General features: G+C 42.8%; 1 protein-coding gene across 1 annotated transcript; it reads right to left on the reverse strand.

Annotated features, from left to right (window-relative positions):
* Nucleotides 1–5,739: 5,739 nt before the first annotated feature.
* Nucleotides 5,740–9,973, reverse strand: LOC113451184 (olfactory receptor 2D3-like). The gene is made up of 2 exons (XM_026722547.1): nucleotides 9,963–9,973; nucleotides 5,740–6,682 (listed from the first exon to the last, which is right to left on the reverse strand). Exon 2 carries the CDS (start codon nucleotides 6,667–6,669, stop codon nucleotides 5,740–5,742), a length of 930 nt encoding a protein of 309 aa, XP_026578332.1. The 5' UTR covers nucleotides 6,670–6,682; nucleotides 9,963–9,973.
* Between the last annotated feature and the right edge of the window lie 3,705 nt (nucleotides 9,974–13,678).

The raw sequence follows: 13,678 nt of genomic DNA on the forward strand, positions 1-13,678 counted from the left end.
GTTTGTTAGCAGGAAAATTGTATGTTTTCAGTAATATCAAATGATTTTAGAAACCCTCTCTACATAATAGAGTAGTGCCTTCCTTTTGGCAAACAATGTTTTGACTACTATCTTGGGAGAGTTGCTATGGAACTCAACAATCAACCTATGGTTTATCCTAAAGACAAATCATTCAACAAGCTAGAATTTCATCAAGAAAAAAAATTGCGTTGAAAAGAGGAAAGTAAAGAGTGATTTGGCTGACCAGTTCCTATTATTTGGAATAATTTGCCATTGTCTTCTTCTGAGATGTTTCATCAACTTCCCAGTCCAGTGTATAACTGTAGGATGGCCTACTGATTTCCTATTTTATTTTTATCTGATCTGACTGTTTTTCCCTTTGGAGACCAGTTAAGGTTATAGGCCATTTACCTGGTCCTTCATCCATAAACTGATAAAAAGATGAAATAAATTTTACCTCTGTGCTTCTCCCAGGAATTTGTCACTCCTGAAGAATTGTGCCAAAACTTGGTTGGTGAAAGTTTAATTTCCACTTACCAACCCTGTATTTTAAAGAAGTTTAGTTTAGTTTAGTTTATTGTCATTGCATCTCGTACAACAAAATCAAACACCATTTTCAGTGTACATCACAACCATGAAAATAATCCCAAACACACATCCTTCACCCTTTACACATTGAACCAGAAACCCCCAACACCACACCAACACTGCACTATACAGCAGAATTCAAAAGAGCTACTGTCCTGGGATAGAAGCTGTTTTCCAGCCTATTTATCCTTGTTTTTATTATTCTGTACTGTCTGCCAGATGGTAATAGTTCAAAAAAAGGGTTCCCAGGATGAGATGGATCTTTGAGAATGTTTTGAACTTTCTTAAGGCAGTGGGAGCTATAAAGGGGAGAGGGCAACCAATGATCTTCTGGGCAATGACATTAACTCTCTGGAGTGCTTTCCTATCTGCCACTGTGCAATTGGCAAACCATACAGAGGTGCAGTATGTTAAAATGCTCTCTATGGTGCATCGGTAGAAGGTCATCAGCAGTTTTTCATTCAGTTGTTGTTTTCTGAGAAGTCTCAGGTAGTATAACCTCTGCTGGGCCCTTTTGACCAGGGCTGCAATGTGGGCACCCCAGGTCAGGTCCTCTTTTAGTGTAACACCCAGAAACTTCGAACTGGCCACTTCCTCCACTCGGTCTCCATTGATAAGCAAGGGCTGGATGTCTGATCTGTTCCTTCTATAATCCACTATAAGCTCCATATAATATATAATATACTATAAGTATTTGAGCATGGTTTATCACAAACTTCCGTCCTCAAGTATACTGCTGGAAATAGGTTCCCAGTAATCTTTTAGAAATGGAGCTAAATGTGGAGTGGGAAGTCAAAGAACATACTGGGAAAGAAGAGACAGGCTAAGGGTTCTGAGATAGCTGCTTAGATGATTTCATAAAGTCCTCATGAACTAAACTGAACTTGAAATACTCTTTACCTTGATTCAATGCCTAAGGGGAAAGGAACAGCACACTGGCTTCCTTCTTTGTTAAGATTTTACAAGAAGATTTGTAAAATTATTTACAGGTGGATTTGTTGATGTAGAATTGCTTAACTCCTTTGAGTGATCTTCTGTAGGTCATTATATGTGTTTGCTTTTCATGGGAACCTGAGAGACTAATTTAAAATAAATGATGTAAACTTAATGAGTCTGCTTCCTTTAGAAACTCAATTGCAGAAAATACGACTTCAGCAACAGAGTGGTCAACACCTGGAATGACCTACCCGACTCAGTTGTTACAGCCTCAAACCCTCACAGCTTCAACCTCAAACTGTCTACTGTGGACCTCACCCCATTCCTAAGAAGTCCTTAAAGGGGCCATGTATAAATGCACCCGTATGCCTATCGTCCCTGTCTTACTGTATTTACTCCCTTTGTTCATGTTTATGTTCATACTTACGTTTGTTATCTTGTACATGTTTGACAAATAAATAAACACACAAACAAACAAACATTGCTTTCTGGGCCATCTCCTTCTTCAATGCTGTTGGTGCTGGTGGGGAAATGGTGCCTACATCACTTTGTAATATGGATTTGAGGGTCTTCAGAATCAATTGTCCTATGTTCTAAGATGTTGGTATCTAGAAAGCTTCAGGACAGTTTCATTCAAGAGGCTAAATTAGTCTGCCCTCAATACGCTTATGCAACCCGTAATATATATTTTGGAACTGGATGGGTGATTGCTATGGAAATACACACAATGATTGAAGAGAAGTGGACAAGATAAGAAGAACTTTATCTATGATTGGGTAGAGCCCAAGGGAAGTAGGACCAAAGAAATAAAGACTAATCTAATTAACCAGAAGTGAAACCTTCATTGACTTCTTTCTTGGTTTCCCATTCATATGCAACAAAACTGAAGACGTGAGGATGAGATCAAGGGGAAAAAATACCCAAATGTATGAATTGTCTATAGATAATGAGAAAGTGGAAAATTTTGGGCACCACATTTTAAGAAAGAATGTGAGACATTTAACCAGGTTGGGGAAATATTTGTTTGTAAACTAAGTCCTCTGAAGAACAATTTTAATCATTCAGTGGGTTCCTTAAATACTGCTTCTGACACAAAAGGGATGGAGGATGGGTTTCTATTGCTGCAGATATGTCATTCTGATTTAAATAAAAAATACCTACCATGTTTCTCACAAAATAAATCCAGGCCTTATTTTTTTTTTGACCCCTGAAAAAATGCCTAGGTCATCTTTTCGGGGGTGACTTAATTCCCCCCCTTGCATCCTCGGGTGGGCGGGCAGTGACAGCTTGGATGCTGACATTGGCGTTGGTGGGGCACTTCATATCAGGAGACCTTCTGCCACCATTGCTTTCCCTTCTCCTTTCTGCTGTGGCATTTAGAGCAACGCTGTGGCATTTTGCGAGCCACGTGTGGCCAGCCAGGGCTCCTCCCTGCAACCAGAGCCCAGCAGAGACACTCGGCTTGAGGTGCTCCTGTCACCACCTTCCCTTTGCCTTCGAAGGTAAAGCCAATTATTTTAAAAATGACACCCTACTACAACAAAGACTCCCCTGCCTGAGAGGGCAGCCCAACCCCACATGGGGAGGCAAATCTCCCAGTGCCGCAGCGCAGGATCAGCCCACCTCGGGAGAAGCGCCCAGCTGCCATCCCTGCCTGGTGCCATGCAGAGCACAAAGAGCTTTGCCTGGGGCGCCCAGCATAGCTGACAGGTGGGCCCTCCTTCCTGGTAGCAGAGCTCTCACCAAAGCAGCGAGTGCCTCCCCACCGGACCCTCCACTCATCCTGCCAGGGCCACGCCAGGGCCACGCCAGAGCCGTGCGGGCTGGGCAGAGCCAGGAAAGTGAGCCGTGGGTGCACGCCCTGGCCAAGCAAAAGAGCCATCTGACCTGAGCTTGGCTTCCTTCCCAAGTCCCTCCAGCACAAACCCGAAGGGGCTACTAGGAGAGTCAGTGATAGCTCCCACCCATCCATGGACAGGGAGGTGAGGTGATGGCAGCACTGCTTCCCTGGCCAGTGGAGAGAGCCTGAAGCTTCCTGGCCTTTCCACCCCTCACCCAGAACCTCCCCATCCCCATGCATCTCCAAATGTGCCGGAAGCTCCAAACGCTGCAGCAGAATGGGCATCAGGAAGAGGTGCTGACTCAGCGGGGCTCAGCTCAGAGGAGGACGCAGCACAGGCCATCACCTTGCCTCCCTGTCCACGGATGGGTGGGCGCTCTCACTGCCTCAGGCAGCCTTTCCCGATGGCCCCTTTGGGTTGGGACTGGAGGGACTTGGGAAGGAAGCCAAGCTTGGGTCGGCCCAGCTCTTTCGCTTGGCAGGTGGGCGCGCACCCATGGCTTGCTTTCCCGGCTCTGCCCAGCCCGCACAGCTTTGGCGCAGCCCTGACAGGATGAGCAGAGGGTCCGGCAGGGAGGCACTTGCTGCCTTGGCAAGAGCTCTGTTGCTGGGTAGGAGGGCCCACCTGTCAGCTGCGCCGCACACCCCAGGTGAAGCTCTTCGCACTCTGCCCAGCGCCAGGCAGGGATGGTGGCTGGGTGCTTCTCCTGGGGTGGGCCGATCCTGCACTGCAGCGCAGGGAGATTTGCCTCCCCAAGTGGGGTTGGGCTGCCCGCTTGGGCAGGGGAGGCTTTGTTGTACCGGTAGTAGGGTGTTGTTTTTAAAAGAATTGGCTTTGTCTTTGAAGGCAAAGGGAAGGTGGCGACAGGAGCGCCTGAAGCCGAGTGTCTCCGCTGGGCTCTGGTTGCAGGGAGGAGCCCTGGCTGGCTGCGTGTGGCTGTGCCAAATGCCATGGCATTGGTATCTGGGTATGCAACAAAAGTATTTCCTAATGGCAAGCTCCCCCGCCATTCCCCCCCATTTTGCATGTTTAATATAGACCTTAATTTGATTTTATGCCAATAAAACATGCTGGGCCTTCCTATTGGTGGAGGCTGTATTGTTGGAGAAACACGGTATATTATTGAATGGCATATTCTGAAAGGAGAATTAACTGGTTTCAACTGAAGGTGAAGAGAGGATCTGCTTCAAATATTGATTGAACATCAACAGCAGTTGATTCAATTTTTTTTCCTACTGGTTCTGTGAGTGTGGCTTGGTAGGCATGGCAAGGGAAGGATACTGTAAAGTCTCCAGTCAGAGGTGGTATTTGCCGACTCTGTGAACTACTCAAATTTTCCACTATCGGTTCTCCAGAACTGGCCAGAACCTGCTGAATACCACCTCTGATCAACAGGGACTGAGAAATAATATCACACAAGTCAAAATTAAGGAGAACAATGATTGATCCAATGTTTTCTCAAAGACAGAATTTCCCTTTATAAATAACTTACACAAATCTTGAGTAGTTCCCTCATGTTGTCCATTTCAGATTTTAATTTGGAGGACATTCATACCCACTTCTTATCCACCTTGAAAGTAAATAAATACAAGGGTGCTTACCGACAAAACTTTTCTATAATGTTTGACTCATTTAAAACAATTTTTAAAAAACAAATATTTTCTTATAAAAGTGAATAAGAACTGGGGACAGGAAATGGAACAGTATCACTTTACCAACAATAATACATAACATTGTCAATCTCTTTGTTCATTTTTTTAAAATGATGAAGTTGGACATATCAGATGGTTTCCACATGATGAACATAAAACTGAGAAATGGTGCCCGGCCTCCAGATTTGCTGAGGAGATGTTAATATTGTGCAAACCTTTATTCTCTCTTGTCTCTCCAAAACATGATGCTCAATTCAGCATGCAACAAGATTGCTGTCAGGATTCCAGAGATAGCCCTAATTAAATCATGAGCCTTGAGCCAAGCTTCAAAAGAATCCAAAAGATTTATTAGGAGCATCATGTAAAACATTAATCCATATGAAGCCAACTCCAAGACACATAATTTACTATCACCTATGACTCTGTTTCCCCCCACCCACCCCCATGTGTCATACATCAGATTTTCCAATGAAACATATTCATTTGCTGGGTGTCATCAATCACATTCTCGAATGAAGGATTTACGAGTTCAGACGATCCAGTAGCCTATGCTACAATCTCCACAAGATAAGCATGGAATGTGCTTTTAGCCTTCATCTGCTGCACTGCTCCCTCAGGCCCTCCCTCCCTTCCTTCTTATAGAAACTCGGAAACAGGCATAGGAATGATTTACGGGTTGATATTAACCTCTAAACCAAGGAGAGCCTAAGTGCTTGTACTTTTTAGTGTTTGGTATTTAGCATCTTGGCCAATGCCCCATGAACATCCTTGTTTCTCAGGGTATAGATAATAGGGTTGAGCAGAGGGGTGACTACAATGTAAAAGACAGCAATTTTCTTGTCACTGTCTGGAGTTGTGCTTGACCGAGGTCTCATATACATAGCTATGACAGTGCCATAGAACAGCGTGACCACCGCCAAATGGGAAGCACAAGTGGAAAAGGCTTTGCTTCGGCCAGCTGCTGACTGCATCTGTAATACAGTTGATAGAATGAGCCCATAGGAAGTCAGGATAACTGAAAGAGGAATCAACAGGATCAGAACCGCTGCTCCAAAAATTATGCTCTCAGTAACATAGGTATCAGCACAGGCAAGTTTTAACACCACTGGCAGTTCACAGAAGAAATGGTTGATACGATTGGGGCCACAAAAGGGGAGGCGTAATGTACAGCCCACATTCATCACAGACAGGAGAAAGCCACCAACCCATGAAGCTATGGTGAGTTGCATTTGGCGCCACTTGTCCATGGCAACAGTATACATGAAAGGATGACAGATGGCCAAATAGCGATCATAGGCCATGACCCCCAACAGAAATCCTTCAGTACTACCTAAGGACAAAGCAATGTACATCTGAGTTGTACAACGTATGAAAGAAATGGTTCCATTTCCAGAGAAGAGATGAGCCAGCATCTGGGGCACAGTGCTGGAGACATAACAGATCTCCAGACTGGAGAGGTGAGTCAAGAAGAAGTACATAGGTGTATGAAGCTTGGAGTCAGCTAACACCAGTATGATGATCACAAAGTTTCCCACAAGAATAAATAGATAGAAAATGAGGATGACCACAAAAAGCAAAATCTGGGTCTTACGGTCATTAGTGAGTCCTAATAAGACAAATTTTGACACCATAGTGAAGTTTTCAACCTCCATTATCAGCTTCTGCCTGGACAAAAAAACAACAACCAACCATTAGTTAGTGAAATTTTCTCTTATTATATCACTCTTAATCTTCCCTTCCCTGTACTCCTGACATTTCTTGGATGACAGCTGTCACATCCCACAAAACTATTTGAGGGATCAAAGCCTATCCAAAATGAACCTCAGTTAAAATTAACTCATGAAGTGCAAAGAAAACCATATAGCCAGAGATACAGCACAGTATAAGAATTCCTGGCTTTGCTATTAGTTAAAGCAGAGCATTAGATTGAATGGAAGAAAAATAGTTATGAGCAAAGGATTATTAGACGGACAGAATGGAATCACTTTTTAAACAGATAACTGATTTGTGTGTTGTTTTCTTTCTTTGCTTTTTTTTAAAAAAAGGCATGAAAATATCCTGAAACCTTTGAACAAAATATATTCCCCTTGATCAATATCAAGTGATATCTGGACAAGTGGCACTCTAAAAAGAAAGAAAGAAAGAAAGAAAGAAAGAAAGAAAGAAAGAAAGAAAGAAAGAAAGAAAGAAAGAAAGAAAGAAAGAAAGAAAGAAATGTGGTGGTGCAGTGGCAGTACTGCAAGCTACTTCTGCTACCTGCCGGCTTCCTGCAATTTGGCAGATCGAATCTCACCAGGCTCAAGGTTGACTCAGTCTTCCATCCTTTCGAGGTGGGTAAAATGAGGACCCAGATTGTTGGGGGACATATGCTGACTCTGTAAACCACTTAGAGAGTGCTGTAAAGAACCATAAAGTGGTATGTAAGTCTAAGTGCTGTTGCTATTCTATTATAACTTTTATAATCTGCAATCAGAAGGAGCAATATAGAAGTAAAACTCCATACATCTGGTGGATGCAACTTACGGAAAACTGGTCTTTCATTTGCAATTGAGAACAGAGAAAGTCAAAAGTTATTTAAACTTTGGTTTATCTCAAGGTAGAATATGTAAATTAAAACATTTTGAATGAGGAAGAAAAGGGGGAAGGGGAAGAAGCAGAAGCAGAAGCAGAAGCAGAAGCAGAAGCAGAAGCAGAAGAAGAAGAAGAAGAAGAAGAAGAAGAAGAAGAAGAAGAAGAAGAAGAAGAAGAAGAAGAAGAAGAAGAAGAAGAAGAAGAAGAAGAAGAAGAAGAAGAAGAAGAATTTAAAAGGGAATCTCCTGCCAAATAAGACCCTTAATTGAAATTCGAATAGTAACAATTTTGATCTTAGTAAGGACAGGATGGATCTACTGTAATATTGCCAGCCAAAATAAGTACTTGCAAATAAGTGGTGACCCTTCGTTCTACCATTGGTGGTTAGATAAAACAATATTTCATTTAGTCCTGTCTTTATAGCCTAAGGGAGGCAAATATTTCCTTATGCCAATAATAGCTCTCCAGAAAATCTTCTCTATATCCCATTTCTGAACTGGAATTTCTACCAATCTTAACCATACAAACTATGTCCAATGTCAATATATTTATTTTGCTAAATTACTTGGATATAATTTTTACCAGAGTTTTCAAAAATTACATTATATGGGAGATAGCTTAATCAAACCTGCATCATTTAACTGCTTGTTCATTCTCTGTCAATGCTTGTCTTTAAATCATTATCTGGCTGAATCTCTGAGAATAATAAAGACTGAATTTAATCTATAGGGATTTCTTTAATTTTCTTTTCAATTCTTCACAATATTAACTTATCCCATTGGGATTTTCTTTAACTGAGAACACAAAAGTAGATGGTTTTTTAAGTAGGAGGCTTGCAATGTAGAAAGCCAACTTGCTTTATATATTGTTATTGCAGGATTTCTAGAGTTCTGTCAACTTTAAACCAAAGATGAAGATGACAATGTTAAAACATAAAAATAGTCACATTAGAATTGATAGAAATACTGAAAGAATTTCCATGCTTTTCTTCCATCATGACTGGAAGAAGACCACTTATAATTTCTTAGCCAGGCCAATTAATGGAAAAAGTTGAGTAGAATAGGAAGATTAATGGATAGTTGAATAATCCCCCCCCCCCTCCATTTGAATGGCCACAAAGATGAATCATCTCCATGATGATTTGTTCCTAACAAATCATCCTGGCTCTTCTAACGGCAATTCCATTGCCACTGTAACTAAGACTACCAAGCTTGCTGCTGGTTGCCCTCTTTTCTTTCCATGAATTGCTTTCTTGGTACTTACATAAAACTACTAATTAAACAGCTATGTCCTTGAATCACTGCTCTGTAATTCTATTATAGATCAAAAGAATTCTCACAATGTTCATATGGGTAGGCTTATATTCCAATGGTAGAGAGACTGACGATGATAACGATATATTGGGGAGGATGATATTGACAGAAACCTATTCATTTATATACTAAAATTAGGAGTATTTACCACCTCAGAATTCTACATAGGAATAAATTCCACACAAGGAAATTGATGGATATAAGTTTGACTTCAGGACTCTAAACAAGGCCAAATAATGTCAGAACATTTTAGCTTTCCAGGAAGTTCTATTGCACATCTCCATGTGTTCATTTGGAGGGAAAACAAGACTTTAATAGAACAACAGAGTAAGAAATTGTAGAACTCCCCTACACAAATATAAAAAAGTTTCAGACTATCTTAACAAGCACAATGAAGTTTAACACTTGAAGCTGTGAAATGACCAGGTACTCATAACGTTTACCACATGCAAGTTGCATCTGTATAACCAATTTATTTTCTCCCTTCCCCTAGAAACCAGATGATGACTCTGACCGCATAGAAGCTACTTCAGCAGGACCTGTGGAATGGCAACCTTGGGAAACACAAAACCAAGAATCACAGTGACAGCTGGCTGAAGTCTGATTTAAGAGGGAGCCCTGATCTCTTGTTGAAAGCAACTGTCTGATCTCTGGATCTCATGTGGTGTTTAGATTCTGCTTGCAGTGTTCTGATTTCTAGACTTGGATGATCATCCTGACTTGGCTCTCAAAACCTTAGACTGGATTTTTGATTCTTATTAAAACCGAACATTTAGGCAAGCTCTTTTCAGAGACTCTGGTTTGATTTTCATTCCTTGACTGTTATCATTGTAACCTTGAGGAAAGCACTAATCACCATAGCAACTATGTGTGTACCTCTGGGTGTTTGAAACTAGAAGCAGAACAATTCTTAGTTAAATCCCATCTCAAATTTAAATACTCCATCCATCTGATGAAGTTTCTGCAGCTGGCAGAAATGTTTGTTTATTTGTTTAGGACATTAATAGTTCACTCATGACACAGAAGATCCTTTTACTTGCTTATTTGTCTAAGATATTTACTGTCCACTTTCACACAGAAGGTACTAACGAATAAAATCATGAAAAAGCAAGATGAAACATGAACATCAAATAAAAAATAAATTAAATACATTAAAACACAACATAATCCCTGTAATAACTTTGACAGAAAATACATCTGCAGAATGCCCAGTTAGAGAAGTTTACTTTAGAAAATTTTTCTAGATTTTTCTTGAGTCTTAAACTTTGCCAAAGTCTTTGTTGAATAACTGGAAGGTTCTGGCAGTTGATTGCTTAGTGCAGCTTTCTAGGATACTTTAATTTAAAATGGAGTTGGAAAGCCAGCATTTCTCATGACAAGGGAACTATTTTCTCATGAACAGAAACAGGATTGAAGTAGTCAATGACCATTGTTCTGCACAAAACCATCTTAGAATGATAGTTTTGGAGACAACATCACAATTTAAGGAAAAAGGGATCAATCATGAGGCTTTCTCCTGCTCAGGTAGAGACACCAGATTCAAATCTGGAGTTGCTGGAACAATTTTATCATGTTAACCTTATCTTTTGAGACTATTTTCACATATGCCTCTGAGATTTAAGGAAGGAGAAAAACAGTGGTAATGATGTACAGAAAGGAGTGAACCAATTCTCATGGAGTTATTTCCATCTATTAACTTGCAAAAGAGGCCAATCTGCTGTTCCATTCCTTTCAAATACTAAATAGTTTCTAGGTGGATTCAGGTAGTGCTTTACTCCTCACCACAGAAAGATTTAAAGTTTTATTTATCAACAGATAAGGGGTGGGTTTCTAGCAGTTCTGTCCACCTCTGTAGAACCGGTAACTCTGAAGAGCAGCAGACATAGAACCGCTGCTATGTCTGCTGATTTTTTTGCCCACCCACCCACCTGGGCTCTTACCTGATCTTTATTTCCTGATTTTTCAACTTCAGCTTCTGAACGAGGCACAGCTGCAGTTAAAAAAACAAGAAAAGAGGGCTGTTTCAAAGGCTGCTTCTAGGCAGGCAGTGTGCTGATGACGTGCTAATAATGATTTATGATGATTTATAGGTGCATGGCACACAGCGGGCAGGGAAGCTCGTAAATCCGGAACCGGTAGTTAACCCTTTTGTATCCCACCTCTGCAACAGATGGCAAGGTAACTGAGGAATAAAAGCTTCAGTAAAGTAAAGTCACCTTCAAATTATGTTCAGTGCCTACTGATGTAATGCAATTCATGACAACACTTTGGATGTGTTTTGCCACTGCCTTTTATTAGGTTGTTTACTTATTTGCTCAATGAAGCTCCTTGCATTGGCTCAGGTAGCATTTTTAGGGTTTATGGATGTCAGTATAAATCACTATATTTCAGCATCATGCCCTGGAAATCAAACAAACATCTACTTAGAACTTAGCACCTTATCTGAAACTAGTAGGAAGAAGCAGTTTGCTGACTGATGATGAATGCCTGGGGAAGGCACAGAGGTAAATGTTCTAATTTATTACTTGTAAATGTTTATGGATGAAGGATCAGCCAATTGCCTTGCAAGATCTCAAAAAGCTGGATAATACTTAGTTTGTGAGATCTACATGAAACCAGGTCCAAAGATGAGACCAAGATGTGATGGCTATGTCTAGCACCTTAAATTATTTGTAAAAATAATAAAAGTGGGAAACAAATACATGTTGTTGTTTTAACCCATTCAATCCTGTCCAAGTCTTGGTGACTTTATAGACAAGTGCTCTCTATGCTACCCTGCTAAGCACAGCTTATTTCAGCTTGTCCCTTTTTCTTCTTCCACTAACCCTTCCTAGCATCATTGACTTATCCAATGAATTTGCATCCATGATTTGGCCAAAATAAAACAGACGCAGCCTTGTGATTTTGGCTTCTAGTGAAGTGGCTAGTTTTACATCATTCAACACTTCTCTCTTGTTTGTTCTGACTGTCCATGGTATATGCAATAATTTACACTAGCACCGTAATTCAAGACATTTATTCTTCTTTCATCAACTGTTCATAGCATCCAATTCTCACACCCATACATCATTATAGGGAAGACTATTTGTTAAGTTTGGGAAAAGAGAGGCTGAACCAGAGCATGAGTGCAACAATACTTTATTATAACAATAAAGGGCTGATCGTGCTTGCCACGCCTGGGAACTGGCTCGCAGCAATCAGCAACTGGTGGGACCCCACAGCCTGCTTTTATAGCTGGCTGCTGGGGAGAACCAACCAATGAGTGAAGGAAGAACGCCCACGCATAGTGGCGGACCTGAGTGAGAACTCCTAGAGTTCTCAGGACATAACACCCCTTCCCCCAGATGCGAACACGCATAGTCTTTGAGGTAGGCAGGAGGTTTATGTTGGCGCCCGGAATGGCGCAGCTCTGGAACACTGTCTGTCCGTTCGGGGTCTGCCTAGGAAGGCAGAGCCGGCAAAGTGTCATCAGTATGCCCCTCGGTTCGGGCATTCCTGGGACTCGTAGGGTTGGTCACTGGAGATGAGCTCCCGTAGACTGGATCGGGCTGGTCAACTGTCTGGGTGCCGCTGTCCGTGTTCGGGCCTTGGGATCGGCTGTTGGTGTGAACTGGTGGCGGGCATGATGTGGATGTGGGGCTGCAGATGAGGTCTCCTTTCATCGTGTGACTCTGGATCTCTGCTGGCGAGGGTGCTGAGGCGCCTCCGTAGTTGGTCTATGTGCCTTCTCCAGACGCGGCCATCCTCCAGTCTGACCCGATATGACCGTGGACCGGTGATGGCTACGATCTCGCCCGGGATCCACAGGGGGTCTCCAGCGAAGTTCCTCACGAATACTGGCTCCTGTTAGATAAAATGTCTAACCCCCGATGTGGAAGCGAGGGGAGAGTCAGGGCAGTATTGTGGGTGAAGTCTGTCCAATACAGCCCTCAGGCGCCTGCCCATCAGGAGCTCAGCTGGGGACTTATTGGTGGCTGAGCAGGGAGTTGAGTGCTGGCTCATCAGGAACCGCGAGAGTTTGTGGTGCCAGTCATCCCTGCTGAACCTAGCCAGGGCTTCTTTAGTGGTCCTGACGGCCCTTTCAGCCAATCCGTTACTGGCAGGATGAAATGGGGCTGTGAAAATGTGGCGGATGCCCAGGTTGGCCACGAAACGGCTGAACTCAGTCGATGCGAACTGTGGGCCATTGTCAGAGACAATGGAGTCGGGTAGCCCGTGCGTTATGAACAGGCGTGTTAACACGTTGGTGATTGCTAGTGTGGTGGTCGTGGATAGCTGTGCTACATCAATCCATTTAGAATAGGCGTCCACGACCACTAGGAACATCTTCCCATGCAAGGGGCGGCCAGGTCGATGTGAATTCTGGACCAAGGAGCGCTGGCGTTTTCCCATCTAGTAGGGGTGGCGATGGGGAGCAGGACGGGATTCCTGGCAAATGCTGCAGGAACTTACCCAATTGACAACGTCCTCGTCGAGACCCGGCCACCACACGTAGCTGCGTGCTAATGCCTTCATTCTCACGATGCCAGGGTGTCCCTCGTGCAACGCTTCCAGAACTCGGGTGCGCAGTGAGGTCGGGATGACCACTCGAGTGCCCCATAGTAGACAGCCCTGCAAACTGGACAACTCCTGCATGCGAGTCTTGAAAGGTGTGAATTTGTTTTCAACATTGCCCCCTGGCCACCCCTCCTCACCCAGTCGAGCACCTGGGCGGCGTTTGATCTGCCTTGGTTTTAGCAGCAATGTCAAGGGCAGTGATGGGTAGGTCCAACTGGGT

Source organism: Pseudonaja textilis, chromosome Z (assembly GCF_049901715.1).
Source record: "Pseudonaja textilis isolate UNSWEBS1 chromosome Z, rPseTex1.2, whole genome shotgun sequence".
NCBI lineage: Eukaryota > Metazoa > Chordata > Lepidosauria > Squamata > Elapidae > Pseudonaja > Pseudonaja textilis.